At 37.4% G+C, this 21,749-nt stretch overlaps 1 protein-coding gene across 3 annotated transcripts in view; it reads right to left on the bottom strand.

Annotated features, from left to right (window-relative positions):
- Positions 1-21,749, bottom strand: part of MAGI3 (membrane associated guanylate kinase, WW and PDZ domain containing 3) — a 296,332-nt gene that overhangs the window by 31,345 nt on the left and 243,238 nt on the right. For all 3 annotated transcript variants that reach the window (XM_050747218.1, XM_050747221.1, XM_050747222.1), the window contains exons 10-14: positions 10,597-11,202; positions 9,336-9,367; positions 6,473-6,629; positions 3,815-3,906; positions 1,943-2,135 (exon numbers count right to left, since the gene is read on the bottom strand). In XM_050747218.1, coding sequence (XP_050603175.1) covers positions 1,943-2,135; positions 3,815-3,906; positions 6,473-6,629; positions 9,336-9,367; positions 10,597-11,202 — 1,080 coding nt within the window. The remainder of the gene's footprint in view (positions 1-1,942; positions 2,136-3,814; positions 3,907-6,472; positions 6,630-9,335; positions 9,368-10,596; positions 11,203-21,749) is intronic.

Raw genomic sequence — 21,749 nt, 5'->3', positions numbered from 1 at the left:
ACTCATTGATGTCTGTCTTAGAGGTTAAAGCATCAGGGCAGAAATGTTGCCCCACTGTAACAGTTTGCTACCTGTACAGGATTTGTCTCATATGATGTGTTTTGCAATTGCAGTTTCCTGAGTGATGATATAAGATGAGTTCATCATTAGCAGTTCTCAGCCTTCCACCTCCCCAACCCCCACCCCCCAACTTGCTGGGACACATAACAAGCTGTCCACATGAACAGCAAACACTTCTAGGCATAGGCAGGGTCATATGAAATTCCTGATAAATGGCCAATTAACCTACACCTTTTTCTGCTCTTTTATCAGAACTTGAGAATGGCACAAAGTCCTAATTGATTTTTTAAAAAGGGCATTTTTTTTTTTTGCCATAATTTGGTACAAACCATCGTTAATAATAACCACAACACACTGCAGTCATGTACATATTTATAAGGTCTCTTTTTGGCTGAAAATTAACATGGTTTTAATAATATGTTTTTTTCTTTTTTTTCTTTTTTTTCAAAATGCATGGTTAGAATGTATTAGCTAAAATGTCTCCAACAATACCACACTACTATGAAACTTCTTCATGATTCTTTCCAGGGAAGAGCCAATTTGTAGGTTGTATAACATCACAATTTTACTGTAAGTAGTTACATTTGGCCTCCAACACAACCAAATTGAGGCAGTACTGCGTTACAAAATCTGTATGCATCTCTAAAAGGCTGGTATTTACCAAAGGAGGCAGGCGTTTACTTTGAATGTTGCAATAACAAATACAGTGCCTCATTTTTGAGAGTGAGGTAAATATTCATCCAATTAACAATTTATTAATGTCCACTTTGTACCAGACAGGCACTCTTCTAGGTGCTGAGGATACAGGAGATAACTAAACAAATAAAAAATCATAGCTTCAAGAGGCTTATATTCTTGTGCTACAGAGTTGTATTTTTCTAATTTTAAAGTGGCAAGAATTCATTTATAAGACTTCCTAATTATTCATAAAGCTACTGATGAGAAACTATAAGAGATATTCATATCCTAATGTTATAGTTTAAACCCTGATCTCTGAATTAAACTGCAAGTTTTAATCCAGGCCCTATCTCTTACCAGTTATTTGTTTCTCAACCTTTCTCTGAGTAGTCATAGAACTAGACAATGACCTCATAGTGTTGTGAAGATTAAATAAAATAATTCATGCGTCTATGACATAGTAAGCACTCAATAAATGTTAAATTATACTAAAACTTCCCAAGTAGAAACATCCCACTTTCCCTTAGTAGTTCAGATTTCATTGGGATCCAAAAATCTTTGTACATTCAGCTAGTGGGATATCTTGGTATGACTAAATAACTTTTCATTTGCTATTAAAAAAAAAAAATTAGGCCAGGCATGGTGGCTCACGCCTGTAATTCCAGCACTTTGGGAGGCTGAGACAGGCGGATCATTTGAGGTCAAGAGTTCGAGACCAGCCTAGCCAATGTGGTAAAACCCCATCTCTGCTAAAAATACAAAAATTAGCCATGTGGTGGTATGCTACTCAGGAGGCTGAGGCAGGAGAATTGCTTGAACCTGGGAGGTGGAGGCTGCAGTGAGCTGAGCTCATACCACTGCACTCTAGCCTGGGTGACAGAGTGAGACTCTGCCTCAACAAAACAAAACAAAACAAAACAAAACCGGATTTAGATCAATACTCCCACCTATAATACCACATTTGCGAAATGCATCAATATATGAAAATAATCTTAATATAGAAACCCAAAATGTATTTTTTTATAGTAGTATTATTTCTGAATCCTTTTGTCTTTGCATGGCCTTCCACAGTGAGGCCTGGATCACATCAAATGAGTTATCTCAGATACTACTGAATGTAATAAAATAACAAAACTACACAAGAGGTAGATTAGTTATCTTTGTTTCTTTTTTAACTTTCCAGAGCAGGAACAAGTTCACATACCTCCATAGAAGATCTTTCGTCTGACAGTTAGTAACACATGGCCATTTCGAGCAGCAGTCGTCATGAGGTCCAAGACTTGTTTGTGTGATTTCCCTTTAACAGGAATTCCATCAATGCACATTAGTTCATCAGCTGCACGGAGCCGACCATCTTTCTCAGCTGCTCCCAGGGGAATAATAGCCCCGATATATATCTGATAAGATAACAAAGTATAGTTTTGTCCACAGCGTAAAGTTTAGCTGAAGAGTTAAGGGATTCCTAACTTAGCATTGTGCAAACCAACAGATTTTTGCAGTTCAACTATGAAAACAGTCATATTCTAGAAAGGTATTATCTGGGAAAGTGCCCATTCTCCAAAACGGCACTTCAAATAACCACACTGTATTATGTAATCCCTTATAGATCCTCAGGGCTGTGTACAAAGGAAAGAGAAAATACGAAGTTGTTCAATAACTCAGAATGCACCACCATTATCCCCATCATTACAATGAAACAAAACACTAAACTCAGAAAATATAAATCTGCATAGTAGCTATTAAAAGTCTGTTCAATGTCATCAGGCAAGATTTTCTACATACTGTTCACAGCAACTGAGATCATTCTCAATGGTACTCCCATCACATAAGACTAACAGTACAAGTTCAATATACACAGCACAGAGACATTTCTTCTTTCTAAATCTCAATGGGAACAGAGTGGCCTGAAGCTCACTTGTATCTAAGTGAACAAATCTGGTTCACTTTGCTCACCAGCATTAGAATCCTATTAATTAGGCAATTCTGAATGTTTGGGCTAGTTTCAGAGCTGCTAAAATCTGACATTCAAGAGAAAAGAAAGGTTTCTTCTAAGTTGTTTGAGACAAATTCTTAAAATGTCTAAGTGAACATTATGAGTATCAACAAAATAGGAAGCAACAAAACAAAAATACAAATACCACCAAGAACAATTAAAGTATCTACTATTTGTTCTACATAGGGCAACCTGCCTTAAGCTTTATGTGTCTCCAATGACTGTTGTAACTGTAACCAATATGACCAATTAGAACAAATTTATAGTACATAAATCAAATGTTCTATTCAGAAATAAGAAGCCTGTAATTTTTAAAGATTATTGTTCTTCACCTAACTTCCAACCATAATATAGTCTTTTTTGATATTATATAAAAGAAAATGCAAATATGTTCTTAAAAATTCTATAGAACACATTACTTCTTTGTTATTCAAACCAAGAGCAAAACTTAGAAACAAAACCCACTACATTTGTTCTCTAAAACAAGTTTATGTGAGTATCATCTGTAAACAAAATCCTAGACTTCAAATGGTTTGCAAATATAACCCTTATGCCTCTGGACAAAAATATTAATTATTTTATATTCCTCTAGTTTCAAAGTAACAGATGAAATGACATGCAAAGTACTGAGCATGAAAATGCCAACCTACTAATAAAATGAGGTGAAACAATATACACAGGCTCATGCCAACCATTTATGGAACATTCAGCAGAAGTAATAGTGGGAAGGAGGACATGGGATTATAGGTTTCTTAGAGAAGGAAAATGTCTTAGACTCTGTTTAATGAGGGCAAAGGAAAATACAAACTTAAAATAAGCTTTATGTAGTTATTCACACAGAGAAGTAAATAAATTAATCACTGTCTAATTTGCAGCTGACATATTCAGTTTTTTAGCCTCAGCTACACCCCAATAACTGAGGGACTATGATACTAATAGAAATGCAGTTCTTCCTCATACTAATGAAACTGTTAGAGGGAAAAAAAAACTTAAACCACAAAACAAAACACACCATAATCCACCAAATCACCACTCAAAACGTTTGAACAGGAAACAGCCATGTTCCAAAGAAGTGACACTTACAGACTGGTCAGGTCCATCTCCTCCTAGCACCCTGAAGCCAAACCCTGACTCTTGTTTTCGAAGAAAAACATCCAAATCTTTGGTATTTGGTGCTAAGGAAAATCAGAAAATATAAATATTTTGATTTATTTTAAAAGGACTAAAACAAAACAAAGTTCAATATTTAGTAGGACATTATAGAGTAAGACAATAAACTATAATCTCAGAACTTTTTAATATGTGAAAATTTGCACAGGAGTGTAACACACACACACAATTCAACTATAAATCCTTGTTTTGAGCTCTAAGCAAAACTGTATCAAGACTGTTTAGAAGCATTTACTCTCACTTCCATATACTCAGTATTAACTGTCATTAACTTCTAATGCTGTCCAATCAATATAACAATGTTGAATTCAGAATGATCAAACTTGAGTTTGATATTTGACATGTGCAAATGACCTAACTTAACACTTGGGTAAGATACATTAAATCCTAGGAAAAGAGTGCCTATAAAATACCTTATTCCTGCTCTCAAGCTGATAACTTTCTCTCAGAAAAGTATTCCATATGAACTACTTACCTAGCCTGGTTTTGCAAAATGATAGCATTTTAAATGAAAATAATTAAGAACTAACATTTATTATTAGCCCCGTTTTCTAGGTGGGAAAACAGGGTCTAAGTAAGTTGGCCATTGTCACACAGCAAGTGGTGAAGCTAAGATTTAAATCCAGGTTGATTTCCAGGGTCTAATCTCCTAACCCATACTATCCTACTCTGAAACGGTAGGTTGTATTCCTTAGAATATTAAGCAGGAGGATTGCTTGAACCTGGGAGGCGGAGGTTGCAGTGAACCGAGATAGTGCCACTGCATTCCAGCTTGGGCAACAGAGCGAGACTCCATCTCAAAAAAAAAAAAAAAAGAATATTAAGTCACAAAAATCTATTTCATGACTAAAATTTTTTCATTGGGAAAATATTAATGTTATTTATAGGTAAGAAGTATTTACTATAAAGAGAAAAGAAATAAACATGTCAGGGAACTATATAAAAAGTGAGATTAGTCAATTCCTGATAATATTCTATAGAAGCAATATCTTTTGATATATACTTCCTATTAAAATTGTAGAACTTTAGAGATTAAAAGAGTCCACTTTGGGAAGCCGAGGCGGGTGGATCACGAGGTCAAGAGTTTGAGACCAGCTTGACCAACATGGTGAAACCCCGTCTCTACTAAAAATGCAAAAATTAGCCAGGCGGGGTGGCGTACACCTGTAGTCCCAGCTACTCGGGAGGCTGAGGTAGGAGAATTGCTTGAATCTAGGAGGCAGAGGTTGCAGTGAGCCAACTCCAGTTGCCACTCCAGCTCCGGGTGACAGAGCAAGACTCTGTCTCGGGAAAAAAAAAAGAGTCATGAGTTCAACTCACTTATTTTATGGGTGAAGCCTGATGGGACTGCAGAGTTTATACCAGTATTAACAATGTATCAGGCTATGAATGGAAAGTATGAAGAAAGGGATTCTACATAGTTATGCTAACTGAAATGATTGCTTTGCTATGCATACAACTGGTTTTCATCTTTCTGAATATGGATTGGTATTATCAAGATGTAGTTCTGCAATTAATTAAATAAGCATTAAGTCAATACACATATATTCCACTTGTACATATCTTTTCCATATAGATTTACGCCTATTTCTAAGAACAAACAAATTTTAAAAAATTATACCTACTTAAATCTGCAATTTTACTTTGGAAAAGATGTATCATTAGTAAGTGAATTAGTAGGAACATGCATGAATTTTTGCCTTATGTGGTCTCTCTTTTTATCTCTCAGCTGTACTCCTTTAAGGAGTCAATTCTTTAGTTTCCTCTTCAAATTGCACACTCTTCCTCAAATTGCATTCACCTCTGATTCATCCTTCATACTCCTGCCAGAGAAACCTTTCTAAAATACAAAACTATGTCTTCCTTCCAGTTAAAGGCATTCTGTGGTTCTCTGTTATTTGTATGACCAACTCCAGCTCCCCTTGAGGGGCATAACTGGCCTTTCTCAATCTGTTCCTACTCTCCTCTGTGACTTTCCTTGCCAACTGCACCCAGCGAAAGTGAATTACTTGCAGAACCCAAGTCATGCAAGACCAGTGTGCATGTGCTATTCCTTCTGTCTTTCCCTTTTATCTTCCTGATAGACACTTTTTCATCCCTGATGACTTAGCTTTGCTTCTAGTATGAAGCTTTTCCTGACACTTCCTACTGCCCACGCTGATAAAACTGAGTATTCCTTCTTTGGATCCCAATTTATCCATTTCATCTTTCTATCACTGTACCTGTTAGGCTTATTACGTGTACTTATTTGTATACTATTTGATTACATATTTGCCTTTTTCCATTTAGTTCTAATAATATTTTTGGGTGCAGGTCCTTTGTAACCTATTTATCTCTGTATTCTAGTTACCTAGTATGGCATCTGGTAGATAACTAGCACTTAAAACATGATTTTGAAAAAAATGAATGTGTGAATGTTGAATATACATGGAAGAAGTCCAGAGTTCTATTAAAATGGTAATGAAGGAATAACTTTTCAATATGCTTCTGAAAGATGGGAAGGCCCTAATCTAAAATAAATCCAAATTTATCTTGTTACATGCTTTCCTGAAGTATTCCACAACTACTTACGTTTATCTTCATATAAAGTCTTAGATTTCAGGTAGACCTCAGAAGGATCCAATTTTGGGGATCCTGACCTGATAATGCTGGGTGGAAAAGGCATAGGCTGAGGAATAGGCTCATTTATGGCCTCCAAACTTCCTGAATTTTCCTTTTTATCTGTTTTCTGAAATGGAAAAGGGCCTTACTTAGTATCTTTTAAAAATCAGATGGTTGATTAATTCATAAAACTGATATCTGAAATGGATATGTCAACTGATTATAGTTGTAAAGGTGGCAGGATCAAAGACACAGCAAATTTACAGTTACAGGAATTCATTTTCATAGCAAGGTGTATTTGAAACGTATTTAACTTAAATTAGAAAAAAGTTTACAGTAATATCAACTGAAGAGCCTTAGTTAGTCCTATGTTTAAACAATTTTGCCCTTTTCTCCACCACCAAGACACAAATTGACTTTGAGATGAAGATAAATAAAAATACAACACAATACGGCACTTCTAAGTAAAGTAGGAGAAAGATTCAGAGAATATCTTCATAAAATTCTTGGCCCGGCCCACTTCCCATTCACTGAGTTTAATTTCTAAGGAAGATGTTTAAGATAATACTCTTTCTAAGAAAACAGGAGAGGTTAACTCTAATTTAGGTTATAAAGATGGCACTGTGGAAACCCTGCCTGGCCAATTCATACATATTAAGAGAAAATGTACCATGCAAGACAATTAGATAAGGGAAAACACAGTAGCATATTTTGATATTTTTCCTATTCAGATAGCACTTTTCCAAGATAATAGTCAAGCAAAATGACTTATTTAATAAAATGTTAACAATGAAATCCAATAAATAGCCCAAGGAATATGGTTTTGAGACCAGTTTGTTTTCCTGGATTATTGTTAGGAGAGGGAGATTATGGATGTTTGTGATCATTAACAATGACTAGAATGCAGGGGCACCGGCTTGTCAGGGAGTAATCAGGGGTCAGCCACTACAAAGTGTTGGCCTAGAGGGGACCCTTCAATCTCCCAGACCCAGTGAAAAGGGAGAGAAGCTAAAGGTGGTCTCCCACCATTTCCCCACACATCTTAGCATTCTGTCAGAAGCGGTTAAAGTTCATCAGACCCTTCCATCAATTATAAAGCATTAGGGCCACTGCGGCTGTAGTGGCATCCATTATGAAATAGATATGGTGGCACAGGAATTAAAAATGATTACTAGAGGAACCAGAGAAATGTAGAATATGTGCAATTTGAACTGAATGGACAAAAACAATTTCTGTTCACACTAGACCCAAGTAGTATAAGCAGTCAATGAAAAGGGCAGAAGTTGGCCAGGCATGGTGGCTCACGCTTGTAATCCTAGAATTTTGGGAGGCCGAGGTGGGCAGATCATCTGAGATCAGGAATTTGAGACCAGCCTTGCCAATGTAGTGAAACTCCATCTCTACTAAAAATATAAAAATTAGCCATGTGTGGTGACGTGCACCTGTAATTCCAGCTACTGGGAGGCTAAGGCACAAGAATTGCTTGAACCTAGGTGGCAGAGGTTGCAGTGAGCCAAGATCACACCACTGCACTCCAGCCTAAGTGATGGAGTGAGACTCTGTCTCAAAAAAAAAAAAAAAAAAAAAAAAAAAAAAGGCCCCAGAAGCTGAGTGATTCTTTTTAATCCATAAAACAGCAAATTTGCAGAGGATTCCTACTTGGTGGGCTAGAAATAACTAATTCATTTAATATAACCATCTATAGTTTATGGTTATGGAAGGCCATCTTTCGATTTTGAGATAAAAGACTCCAAATGAGCAAACTAGAACTAAATTAGAATTTTAAATAAAATTGTCTTTATATCCAAAACATTGCGGATATTTAAATAGCTACAAATGTGCACCTCGTAGAGTTTCTTCCACAAAGCAGTATTTGATGCACCCCTTTTAAAGTTCTTACTTTCTGAACAGGTCCTTAAATAGGCTACGTGGTTATTCAGAAGAATGCCAAAGAAGACACTGTTTCAAGTCTTTCACTTTGACAACAAGCACATTTAGCACAGAAGGCCACAATTACTCTAGAAGTCTTGTTCAGTTAGCAGGATGTGGTGGTTCATGCCTGTAATCCCAGCACTTTGGGAGGCTGAGGCAGGCAGATCATGAGGTCAAGAGATCGAGATCATCCTGGCCAACATGGTGAAACCCTGTCTCTACTAAAAATGCAAAAAATTAGCTGGGCATGGTGGTGTGCACCTGTAGTCCCAGCTACTTGGGAGGCTGACGCAGAAGAATTGCTTGAACCCGGGAGACAGAGGTTGCAGTGAGCTGAGATGGCACCACTGCACTCCAGCCTGGGTGACAGAGCAAGACACTGTCTCAAAATAAATAAATAAATAAATAATAATAAAAAGAAGCCTAATTTAGTCTTAAAAGTAAGAAGATTATCTAAAGGTGCATGCACATTTATAGTCCCCACAAAATTATGTGAACTACTACGTCTTCTCTTCAGGCAGGGGCAAGACGATGTAATAATTTATCATCTGTCTTAATGTTTAGGTCCTTCCTACCTTGTTTCTCTGAAACACAAAAGTAAAAAAACCTCTAGGTTGGTTCTTTGATGTGTTCACATTTTATAACTTAGAGAACAGGATTGTTGGTACAATAGGCCTTCAGCAGTCCTCCAGTTGCAATACTTACCCAGTGGAGCACATCTCCTCACTAGGGGGCTTTTTCAAATGCTTCCCTAGTTTCTGATAAATACAAGCCAAGGGCAGCATGCCTCCTAACTTCTCCCGGTCGATAATCATCACCACAGTGAGCCCTCTTACAGAGGGGAATGTGGCATCTTTCTCAGTGTGTTGGGGAAAGGATTTGAGGACCAGTGGATACTCACCATTTTGGTAGTTTTGGTTGGTGAAGGAGGACCTTAAAAAAAAATGAGCCAAAGTTTAAAACCAGAGGATGCATTCCCAGATCACAAATACTGCTGATGTTTATGATAAAACTAGCTTCAACTTTTAGTAGGCTAGTAAATTCTGTGTCTAACCTCCTATGTAGCAGGTATTATACATATATTATCTCATTTCATTTTTATAACAATCTGAAGGCACAAATGTTATGACCATCTTATAGAGAAGGTAAACTAAGATTCTTTCCTATACCAAAGAACCAGTAAGTGGCAAGGCAGGAAACTGACATCAAACCTGTATGACATGGAACTTTGGTGTCTTTGTTACACTTGTTGAAGCCCTGGCTTACTCTCAAGCACTCACATAGAGATTTCTACCTTACTCGGAGCACATTCCACCATCACTCAGAGAAGAAACCCATATGAATCAAAGAAATGAGAATAAGAAAAAACTCCCAAAGAAGCTGAAGTGCTCATTTGCCTCAATAGTGAAAAGTAAAATCCAGAGAGATAAAAGAGTAAGTGGTTAAGTTTTATTCTTTAAGATACTAGTCACTTATAAGTATGGATTTAAGAAAGCCTATTAAAATTAAACTTTGTGATTATTCCTTGGAACTGGATTTGTAAATGTCTGGGAGCAGTTCATGTCAGCTGATGACCTTGAAAAATAAAAATTCTATTTCTCTCACATAAGCACTGTGCGGTTTAATTAACATCTACAGACAGATACTAGAGCTTAAGATAAAAGCTTTATGAGCACAAGCTATCATGATTGCCTCTGCAGAACAGATTAGCACACCATCCAACATTTTACTTATCCACAGAGATGCTAGCTCTTTCAAAACATCTTTGGTGCATTACAGAGGTCCAGATGACGTACCATTGGTTGAAAGAGTCAATTTCTATTACTGTCATCAACAGAGAAATGAAATTAAGAGGATGTATTTCATTTGAAGTATCACAATGCTGTGACTCTCTCTAATCATTAAAGCCAAGAATCAGATTTTCAAAAGAATACAGAGGGAAATAAATCCATAATGGACATGAACGAAACCACTAATAACTTTTTAAAAACTGCTGAAAAAGATACTGCTTATGGAAACAATCAGACAGAACCTTAAGGAAAATGTGCACTAATTACTAGTTAAGTCTGCTGGGAAAACATATTCTAAACTGTAAGGAAGGACAATCAATGGATATAAATGCTTGAACACTGAAACTTTTTCTATGTGGTGCTTTTACTTACCTCCTCTTAAGATAAGCAATGGTACGTCGGCACCTACTGGAAACTGCTTTAGCACCTCTACCACTTGGAGATGTGTTAAATTCTGCACATTTTGATGGTAAATTTCCTTAATTATATCTCCTTTCTGAAGGCCTTGACACCACTGACTATCCAGTATCATTTTCACCTTCTGTCCAGTAGGGCTGTCGGCAATTGCAAACCCAAACCCTTTAGGGCCCTTAATCAAAGGGATAGTCACTAGTTCAGGCTGGGAGCTGCCTGACGATGCCATGGATACTCTCTGCTCACTTGTATCTGATGGTCCATTGAGACCATCACCAGTCAAAGTGTGTCCCGATTTTCCATTCTGCTCCAGAACCATTGTTCCTGGCTTAAAATCCTGAGGATTCATGCAAGTCTCTCCCTTGGTCAATGACTGTCCATTGATGACAGGGGTAGCAGCAACAATATCCACGACAGGATCTTCACTGTCATCAGGAAGTGGATAACCACGACATAAAGTGAGGTTTACATACTGATTGACAGGTACCAATTGAAACATCTGGACAACATCTGCATGAGTATGACCGAGGACGCAGTTGCCATTGATGTCTACAATAACATCACCTGGTAAAACATAATCATATTAAAAATATTAAAATCAACAAATAAGTTAAATTTTTGCTAAAGGGGCAAAAATAACTACAATTTAGTAACAAAATTTGAATTTTGGAAACCTCTATTAATTGCTGAAAAGACAGATTTCTAACACAGACATTCTCCCTTTTCTAACTCCTCTCTAAAAAGTATGTATGTCTAAAATCCTACTTATTTCAGTAGCAAAGAATTTTCACTTCAAGCTCAAGTGAATCATTAAAAAAACCCTGATAATTTATATTATCATTATTAGTATACCCTCTGAGTCGTATCTAAGTAGCCACGCAAAGCTATGCACATTGTAGCAGGTATTTAGTACAGGAGCAAATAACTCCACTGACTACTTGTACAAACTGTATTATATTTTTTGAATACATTAATTTTTTTATATATGTGTATGTATGTTTGTATGTATGTATATATACATACACTGACAAAGATGCTATCCTTAACCAAACTCTAGACAGGCTCCTCTGAGCTCTTTTTTCAGCAGGCCTCATCCTTGGCATGTCCTCCAGAGCCCAGCTTTAGCAAGAATTCTGCTAAGTTGGTTTAGCCAGAATCACCCAGTCTTGATACATGGTCTAAGTCCTCACTCCCCACCATTCTCCAGGTGATTATCTGATCGCCTCAGCCTGCATTCAGCAAGAATCCTGTCACATCCCTATAATAGCCAGAAATCCTCCTTCACCGCGATACATACATATATATATATAATGTTTTAATTTTACTTTAAGTTCCAGGATACAAGTGCAGAATATGTAGATTTGTTACATAGGAATACGTGTGCCATGGTGGTTTGCTGCACCTATCAACCCGTCATCTAGGTTTTAAGCCCCACATGCATTAGCTATTTGTCTTAATGCTCTCCCTCTCCTTGTCCCCCAACCCCCAGCTGGCCCTGGTGTTTGTTGTTTGTTGTTCACCTCCCTGTGTCCAAGTGTTCTCATTGTTCAACTCTCAGTATGAGAACATGAAGTGTTTGGTTTTCCGTTCCTGTGTTACTTTACTGAGGATGATGGCTTCCAGCTTCATCCATGTCCCTGCAAAGGACATGATCTCATTCCTTTTAATGGCTGCATAGTATTCCATGGTGTATACCACATTTTCCTTATCCAATCTATCATTGATGGGCATTTGGGTTGGTTCCTGTCTTTGCTATTGTAAATAGTGCTGCCAATAAACATACGTATGCATGTGTCTTTACAGTAGAATGACTTATATTCCTTTGGGTATGTACCCAGTAATGGGACTGCTGGGTCAAATGATATTTCTGGTTCTAGATCCTTAAGGAATCACTACACTGTCTTCCACATTCATTGAACTAATTTACACTCCCACCAACAGTGTAAAAGTGTTCCTGTTTCTCCACAGCCTTGCCAGTATCTACTGTTTCTTGACTTTTTAATAATCACCATTCTGACTGGCATGAGATGATATCTCACTGTGGTTTCAATTTGCATTTCTTTAATAATCAGTGATGTTGAGCTTTTTTTCATATGTTCGTTAGCCGCATAAATGCCTTTTCTTGAGAAGAATCTGTTCATATCCTTTGTCCTCTTTTTGACAGGGGTCAAACAGTCTATCTTTAAATACCACCTTATTTTTTGAGTTTAAGAAGCCATTGGCTGGGCGTGGTAGCTCAGGCCAGGCGTGGTGGCTCACATCTGTAATCCCAGCATTTTGGGAGGTCAAGGCAGGTGGATCACCTGAGGTCAGGAATTTGAGACCAGTCTGGCTAACATGGTGAAACCCCATCTCTACTAAAATATTAAAAAATTAGGCCAGATGCGGTGGCTCACGCGTGTAATCCCTGCACCTTGGGAGGCCGAGGCAGGTGGATCACCTGAGGTCAGGAGTTCGAGACCAGCCTGGCCAACATGATGAAACCCTGTCTCTACTAAAAATACAAAAAATTAGCTGGGTGTGGTGGTGCATGCCTATAATCCCAGCTACTCAGAAGGCTGAGGCAGGAGAATAGCTTGAACTCGGGAGGCAGAGGTTGCAGTGAGCCAAGATCACGCCACTACACTCCAGCCTGGGCAACAAGAGTAAAACTCCATCTCAAAAAAAAAAAAAAAATTAGCCAGGCGTGGTGGCGTGCGCCTGTAATCCCAGCTACTTGGGAGGCTGAGGCAGGAGTATCACTTGAACCCAGGAGGCGGAGGTTGCAATGAGTCGAGATTCTGCCATCGCACTCCAGCCTGGGCGACAAGAGTGAGACTCGGTCTCAAAAAAAAAAAAACAAAAAAAAATTAAACAAAACAAAAGCCATTGATTACAATGTACTTTAAAAATTCATTCTACTTTGAGAAATATTGAACTGAAGATTAGAATGATGTTAATTTATGAATGTATTTTCTTATAGTATCCTTTTTTTGCAGCAATTTTGAATTTGATTTATAAATCAGATTTCAAAAGGTAAAACAAGCAACAAAAAATTCAACAGAAGCAAACAATGCATTATTGAAGACACTGAAAAGTCAGCTTAATAAATCCCTCTAAAAGTTGGTTTTGCTTTCCTGATTTTACATTAGTATGAACATTTTGGTTGTAGAATCATTACCACTTGACGGTCATCAGTTGGGTATTTTTTAACACAGTCTTGACTTAAAATTTGACCCCTGTTGTCTCATCAATTTGCTTTTATTTGAATATGATTATTTAAAAGGTTATTGCCAAATAAAAGTGCTTTAATTTGTTCTGATGGGTTTTAAGAAACTCAATCTGGTATTAAAGCTCCCAGAATTTTCATGGAAATATTGTATTGTCACGCAAATTAGATAAGCATATTAGACAAATATGAAACTATATTTTGAAATCCTGACAGCATACACAATAGCTAACACGTGTTTCATGGACAAAATGTTGAAAAGGTCAAAACTGAAGACAAAAGAACCTTACTATTAATTTTAATCTCTAAAGTTTGTTAACTTTATAAAGTAATAAAGTAGAATAAAAATAATTTCCTTTACAAGTAAACTTTTGATTATTTTAAGTTTTCTTGTTTTAAGTTTTTGTTACCTCAGTGGGAAAGCATAATATGAGAGATCAAAAAATACTATGACAATTCAACCATCGAATGTTGGTCCATATTTTCATGGTATGTGAAATAAGAGAGGATTAGAAAAGTCTAGCAAACACTGAAAAAAGCAACCTCAGTATAATACTAAAATCTTTCTGGAAAACAATGCTTAAACTTCCCCCTGCAATCAGAAATTAGTCTTCAACTTTCTCCAAGTGCCTGAGCCACAAACACTGCCAGCCATATTAAAATATCCAGCAATTACCAAGTAAAGGCTTTAGGAAACTACAGAAAAGACAAGTTTACACAACTTTGTAAAAATGGTAATATTTATGTCTATAATTCTTAACATAGGAGTTCAATTTAATAACCAGTAAGATTAAGGAAGAAAACAAACTTGGGAAAAACTGCAAGATTGAACAATTTGATACCATGATAAACACCACAAATGACCTTTTTTCAAATTAGATTATAGGTAAATGCTAACTCCAAAAGTATCCTTTATAATTCAAGAAAATCAAACAAATAGTTTTCTGAGATGATTAATAAATCTTTAGTTTTATACAGTAAAAGGATTATCTCAAAATTACATAAAATATTTCAAAATATTAATGAACTTAATGTTTTCTCCAACGGTTTTCACCTGTTTGTAAAATGGCCCACCATCAAAGATAACAGGCATTTAGTTTAGAGGATAGATGGTGACAGAGGGCAGAGCAAGGTGGTGGGATAGAAGCCTACACTACTCATCCCCCTGCCCCCACAGAAACACCAAATTTTAACAACTAACTACATACTAAAAGTACTGTTACAAGAGACAAAAAGCAGGTGAGCAATCACAGTGTCTGGTTTGGACTTCGTATCACTGAAAGAGACACTGAAGAGGATAGGAAAGGCAGTCTGGAATTGCCAGTGCTACCCCTCCCCCATCCTCCCTGCAGTGGCGGAGAGAATCTGTATGCTTGTGAGAGGGTGAGCACAGCGATTGTGAAGATTGGCATTGAACTCAGTGCTGCCCTGTCACAGTGGAAAGCAGAACCAGGCTGTAATCAGGTGATATATGCCAACAAAGGGAACATTTGGGCCGGCCCTAGTCAGAGAGGAATTGCCCATCCCAGTGGTTGGAGACTGAGTTCCGGCAAGCCTCTCCACTGGGGGCTGTAGTGCTCTGGGGCCCTGAGTGAAGAGGGGCAGTCTAGGCCACAAGGACTGCAATTCCTAGGCAAGTCCTAGTGCTGAGCTGGGATCAGAGACACCTGACTGCAACCTATGAGACACCAGCCAGGGCAGCTAAGGGAGTGCTTATGCCACCTCTCCCTTACCTCCTGGCAGCGGCCACCTGGTATGGAGAAATCTACGTGCTTGGGAAAGGGAGAGTACAGTGGCTAAGGTACTCTTCATTGAACTCAGTGCTGCCCTGTCACAGCAGAGACCTGGCAGATTTCATCACCTGCCTACTCAAGAGCCCCTGGGCCCTGAATAACCAATAACAATACCCAGGTAATAAATACACCACAGACACTGGGCTCTGAGACATGCTGGCTTTAGGCGTGACCCAGCACATTCCCTGCTGTGGTAACTATGGTGAAACACTGCTGCTTGAGAAAAGTAGGGGGAAAGGTAAAGGTGACTCTGTCTTGCAGCTTAGGTACCAGCTCAACCACAGTAGGGTAGACCACCAAGCAGGCTCTTGAGGTCCCTGAGTCCAGGCCTAGGCTCTGGCTTAGCACTTCTGGACCTGGCCTGGATCAGAGAAAAGCCCACTGCCCTGAAGGGTGAGTCCCAGGCCTGACAGCACTCATCACAAACTGACTGAAGAGTGGTTGTGCTTTAGGTGAACATTAGCAGTGGCCTGGCAACACCCCCACACCCCCACATAGGCCAGTGTTGGTGGCCACAGGGAGAGGTTCCTCTGTCTGTGGAAAGTGAAGAATGGGAAGAATTCTGTCTTGTGGTTTGAATGCCAGCTTACCCACAGTAGAATAGAATACCAGGTAAATTTCTAAGGTTTTTGACTTCAGTCCCTGGCTCCCAGACAGTATCTCTGAATCCACCCGGGGCTTGGGGGAGCTCACCATCCTGAAGAGAGGGACACGAACCTAGCTCACTTTGCCACCAGCTGATCATAGGGCCCCAGGGCCTTCAGTGAATTTAGGTGGCAGCCAGGTAGTGGTTACAGCTAGCTGTGGGCAAGATCCAGTGCTGTGCTGGTTTCATGTCTCACTCAGCATAGTCCCAGTGGTGGTGGCCACAGGGATGTTTATGTCCCCCAACCCCCAGTTCCAGGAGGCTCAGCACAGAGAGAAAGAGAGAGACAGAGTGAGAGAGTGAGAGAGAGAGAGAGAGAGAGAAAGATAGAGAGACTTTATTTGTTTGGAAGAATGTAAGGGAAAAGAACAAGAGTCTCTGCCTATTAATCCAGATAATTCTTCTGGATCGTATCCAAGAATACCAAGGTGGTCCTTATATGAGTCTGCAGGAACCACAGTGTTATTGGGTTTAGGACCCAAGTTCCTTTGAATACCTGGAAAGGCTTCCCAACAAGGATGGGCACAAACAAACCCAGCCTGCAAAGACTACAATAAATGGCTAACTCTTCAATGCCCAGACACCAACAAACATCTACAAGCATCAAGACCATCCAGGAAAACATGACCTCATCAAATGACCCAAATAAGGCACTAGGGACCAATCCTTGAGACACAGAGATACATGACCTTTCAGATAGAAAATTAAAAATAGTTGTTTTGAGAAAACAACAACAACAACAAAAAATCAAGATAACAGAAGAAATTCAGAATCCTGTCACATAAATTTAACAGAGACTGAAATAATTAAAACAAATCAAACAGAAATCTAGAGTTGAAAAATACAACTGACATGCTAAACAATGCATCAGAGTCTCTTAACAGTAGAATCGATCAAGCAGAAGAATTAGTGAGCTTGAAGACAGCCTATTTGAAAATATACAGTCAAAGGAGACAAGAAAAAGAATAAAAAACAATAAAGCACACCTACAGTATCTAGAAAATAGCTTCAAAAGGGCAATTCTAAGAGTTATCGGCCCAAAAGAGGAGGTACAGAAAAAATGGGGTAAAAAGTTTATTCAAAAGGATAATATCAGAGGACTTCCCAAACCTAGAGAAAGATACCAAGCCCATGAAGGTTACAGAGCACCAAGCAGATAGAGCACCAATCGAAAGAGGACTACCTCAAGGCATTTAAAAATCAAACTCCCAAAGGTCAAAGATAAAGAAAGGATCCTAAGAGCAGTAAGAGAAAAGAAACAAATAACATACAAAGGAGTTCCAATATGTCTAAGAGCAGACTTTTCAGTGGAAACCTTACAGGGCAGGAGAGAGTGGCATGACATATTTAAAATGCTTAAGGAAGAAACTTTTTACCCCTGTAATAGTGTATCTGGCGAAAATATCCTTTAAGCATGAAGGAGAAATAAAGACCTTCCAGACAACAAAAGCTAAGGGATTTCATGAACGCTAGATCTGCCCTATAAGAAATGCTAAAGGGGGTTCTTCAATATGAAAGAAAAGGACATTAATGAGCAATAAGAAATCATCTGAAGGTACAAAACTCACTGCTAATAGCACACAGAAAAACACAGAATATTAAACTGTAATTGTGGTGTGCAAAATACTCTTAAGTAGAAAGACTAAACAATAAACCAATCAAAATAATAACTAGAACAAATTTTCAAGACAAAGACAGTACAATAAGACATAAAGAGAAACAACAAAAAATTAAAAAGGAAGGGATGAAGTTAAATTGTAGAGTTTTTATTCATTTTCTTTTTGCTTGTTTGCTTCTTTGTTTATACAATCAGTGTTAATTTGTTATCAGTTTGTAATTATGAGTTATAATATAGTATTTTCAATCCTCCTGGTAACCTCAAATAAAAAAAACACACAATGGATACACCAAAAATAAAAAGCAAGAAATTAAATCATACCACAGATAAAATCACCTTCACTAAAAGGGAGACAGGAAGGAAGGAAAGAAGGAAGAGAAGATCACAAAACAATCAGAAAACAAATAACAAAATAGCAGGAATAAGTCCTTATTGATCATTATTAATAACATTGAATTCATATGGACTAAACTCTCCAATCAAAAGACACAGAGAGGATGAGTGAATAAAAAATGCAAGACCTGATGATCTATTGCCTAGAAGAAACACGGCACCTGTAAAGGTACACATAGACTCCAAATAAAGGACTAGAAAAAGACATTCCATGCCAGTGAAAACCAAAAACAGTAGGAGTAGCTACATTTATATCAGACAAAATAGATTACAAGACAAAAACTGCAAGAAGCGACAAAAAGGTCATTATATAATAATAAAGGGGTAAATTCAGCAAGAGGATATAACAATTGTAAATATATATGCATCCAACACTGGAGTACCCAGATACATAAAAGCAAGTGTTATTTGCTTTACTAGAGCTAAAGAGAGAGGTATTTTATTATATATTACAATTATATATTATATATATTTATTACATAATATATGATATATATTATTAGAACTAAAGAGAGAGAAATATACCTCAACACAATAATAGCAGGAGACTTCAACATTCCACTTTCAGCATTAGGTCTTCCAGACAGAAAAATCAACAAGGAAACATCAGACCTAATCTGCACTATAGACCAAATGGACCTAATAGATATTTATAGACTGTTTCATCCAATGGCTGCAGAATATATATTCTCCTCAGCACAGCATCATTCTCAAGGGTAGGCCATATGTTAGGTTACAGAAGAAGTCTTAAAACATTCCAAAAAATTAAAATTATATCAAGTATCTTCTCTGACCGCTATGGAATAAAATCAGAAATTAATAACAAGGGGAATTTTGGAAACTATACAAACACATGGAAATTAAACAACAGGTTCCTGAATGACCAGTGAGTCAATAAAGGAATTAAGAAGGAAATTGGAAAAATTTCTTGAAACAAATAATAATGGAAACAAAACACACCAAAACCTATGGGATACAGCAAAAGCAGTACTAAGATGGAAATTTATAGCTATAAGTGCCTATAGATATAAAAAAAGAAAAACTTCAAATAAATAACCTAATGATGCATCTTAAAGAACTAGGAAAGAGCAAATTAAACTCTAGATTAATAGAAGAAAAGCAGAAAGAGTAGAAATAAATGAATTTGAAATGAAGAAAACAACACAAAAGATCAATGAAACAAAAAGTTGGTTTTCTGAAAAGATACAATTAACAAACCTTAGACTAACAGAAAAAAAGAGAGAAGATCCAAATAAATAAAATCAGAGATGAAACAGCAGACATTACAACTGATACTGCAGAAATTCAAAGGATTGTTAGAGACTATTATGAGCAACGATATGCCAACAAGTTGGAAAACCTAGAAGAAATGGATAAAATCCTAGACACACACAACTTACCCAGATCAAACCACAAAGAAATCTAAAACCTGAACAGACCAATGACAAGTGACAAGATTGAAGCCATAATAAAAAGTCTCCCAGTAAAGAAAAGCCCAGGATCTGATGGCTTTACTGCTGAATTCTACCAAGCATTTAAAGAAGGAGTAATACAATTCCTACTCAAACTATTCTGAAAAACAAAGGGAAGAATATTTCCAAACTCATTCTATGATGCCAGTATAACCCTGATATCCAAACCAAAGACATATCAAAAAAAGAAAACTACAGGCCAGTATTTCTGATAAACACTGATGTAAAACTCCTCAACAAAATATTAGCAATCAAATTTGACAATACATTAAAAAGATCATTCATCATGACCAAGTGGGATTTATCCCATGAATGCAAGGATGGTACAACATATGCAAATAATTAGTGTGATACGTGGTATCAACAGAATGAAGAATAAAAACTATAATCATTTGAGGCGGGTCGATCACCTGAGGTCAAGAGTTCGAGACCAGCCTGGCTAACATGGTGAAACCCTATCTCTACTAAAAATACAAAATTAGCGGGCATGCTGGTGAGTGCCTGTAATCCCAGCTACTCAGGAGGCTGAGGCAGGAGAATCACTTGAACCCAGGAGGTAGGGGTTACAGTGAGCCGAGATCACGCCACTGCACTACAGCCTCGGTGACAGAGACTCGGTCTAAAAAACAAAACAAAACAAAAACAACAACAAAAACTGTATTCATTTCAACTGATGCTGAAAAAAATTTGATAAAATTCAACACCCCTTTATGATAAAACTCTAAAAAAACTGGGTATATAAGAAACATACCTCAATATAATAAAAGCCATATATACAACAGAGCCACAGCTAGTATCATACTGAATGGGGGAAAAACTGAAAGCACTTCCTCTGAGATCTGGAAAATGAAGATGCCCACTTTCACCACTGTTACTCAACACAGGACTGGAAGTTCTAGATAAAGCAATCAGCAAGAGAAAGAAATAACAGGCATACAAATTGGAAAGGGAGAAGTCAAATTATCCTTGTTTTTAGATGATGGGATCTTATATTTGGAAAAACATAACAACTCCACACATAAAAAAAACTATTAGAACTGATAAACAAAAAGTTACAGGATACAAAATCGACATACAAAAATCACTAGCATTTCTATATGCCAGTGAACAATCTGAAAAAGAAATTAAAAAAGTAATCCTATTCACAACAGCCACAAATAAGATTAAATACCTAGGAATTAACTAAAGAAGCAAAATATCTCTACATCGAAAATTATAAAATACTGATGCAAGAAACTGAAGAGGACATAAAAAATGAAAAGATATTTCATGTTCATAGTTGGAAGAATCAATATTCTTCTCAATACTACCCAAAGCAATCTAGAGATTCAATGCAATCTCTATCAAATCTCTATCAAAATACCAATGACATTCTTCACAGAAATAGAAAAAACAATCCTGAAATTTATATGGAATCACAAAAGATCCAGAATAGCCAAAGCTAGCCTGAGGAAAAAGTACACACAACTGGAGGAATCACATTACCTGACTTTAAATTATACTACAGAGCTATAGTAACTAAAGGAAGATGGTATTGGCATAAAAACAGACACATAGACCAATGAAACAGAATAGAGAAATCCATACACCTACAATGAACTCATTTTCAAGAAAGGTGCCAAGAACATACATTGGAGAAAACACAGTCTCTTCAATGGTTCTAGGAAAACTGGATATCCACATATAGAAGAATGAAACTTGACTTCTATCTCTCGCTGACTTCTATCTCTGCTATATACAAAAATCAAAACAAGGTGAATTAAAGACTTAAATCTAAGACTTCAAACTATAAAACTAGAAAAAGAAAACACGGGGGAAACTCTCCAGGACATTGGTCTGGGCAAAAATTTCTTCAGTGATACTCCACAAGCCCAGGCAACTAAAGCAAAAATGGACAAACGGGATCACATCAAGTTAAAAAGCTTCGGCATAGCAAAGGAAACAGTCAGTCAAGTGAAGAGACAACCCACAGAATGGGAGA

The sequence above is a fragment of the Macaca thibetana genome, chromosome 1 (genome assembly GCF_024542745.1).
Source record: "Macaca thibetana thibetana isolate TM-01 chromosome 1, ASM2454274v1, whole genome shotgun sequence".
NCBI classification, from domain to species: Eukaryota; Metazoa; Chordata; class Mammalia; order Primates; family Cercopithecidae; genus Macaca; species Macaca thibetana.
Note: the sequence above shows the minus strand (reverse complement) of the source record. Positions and strands in the feature narration are given on the sequence as shown.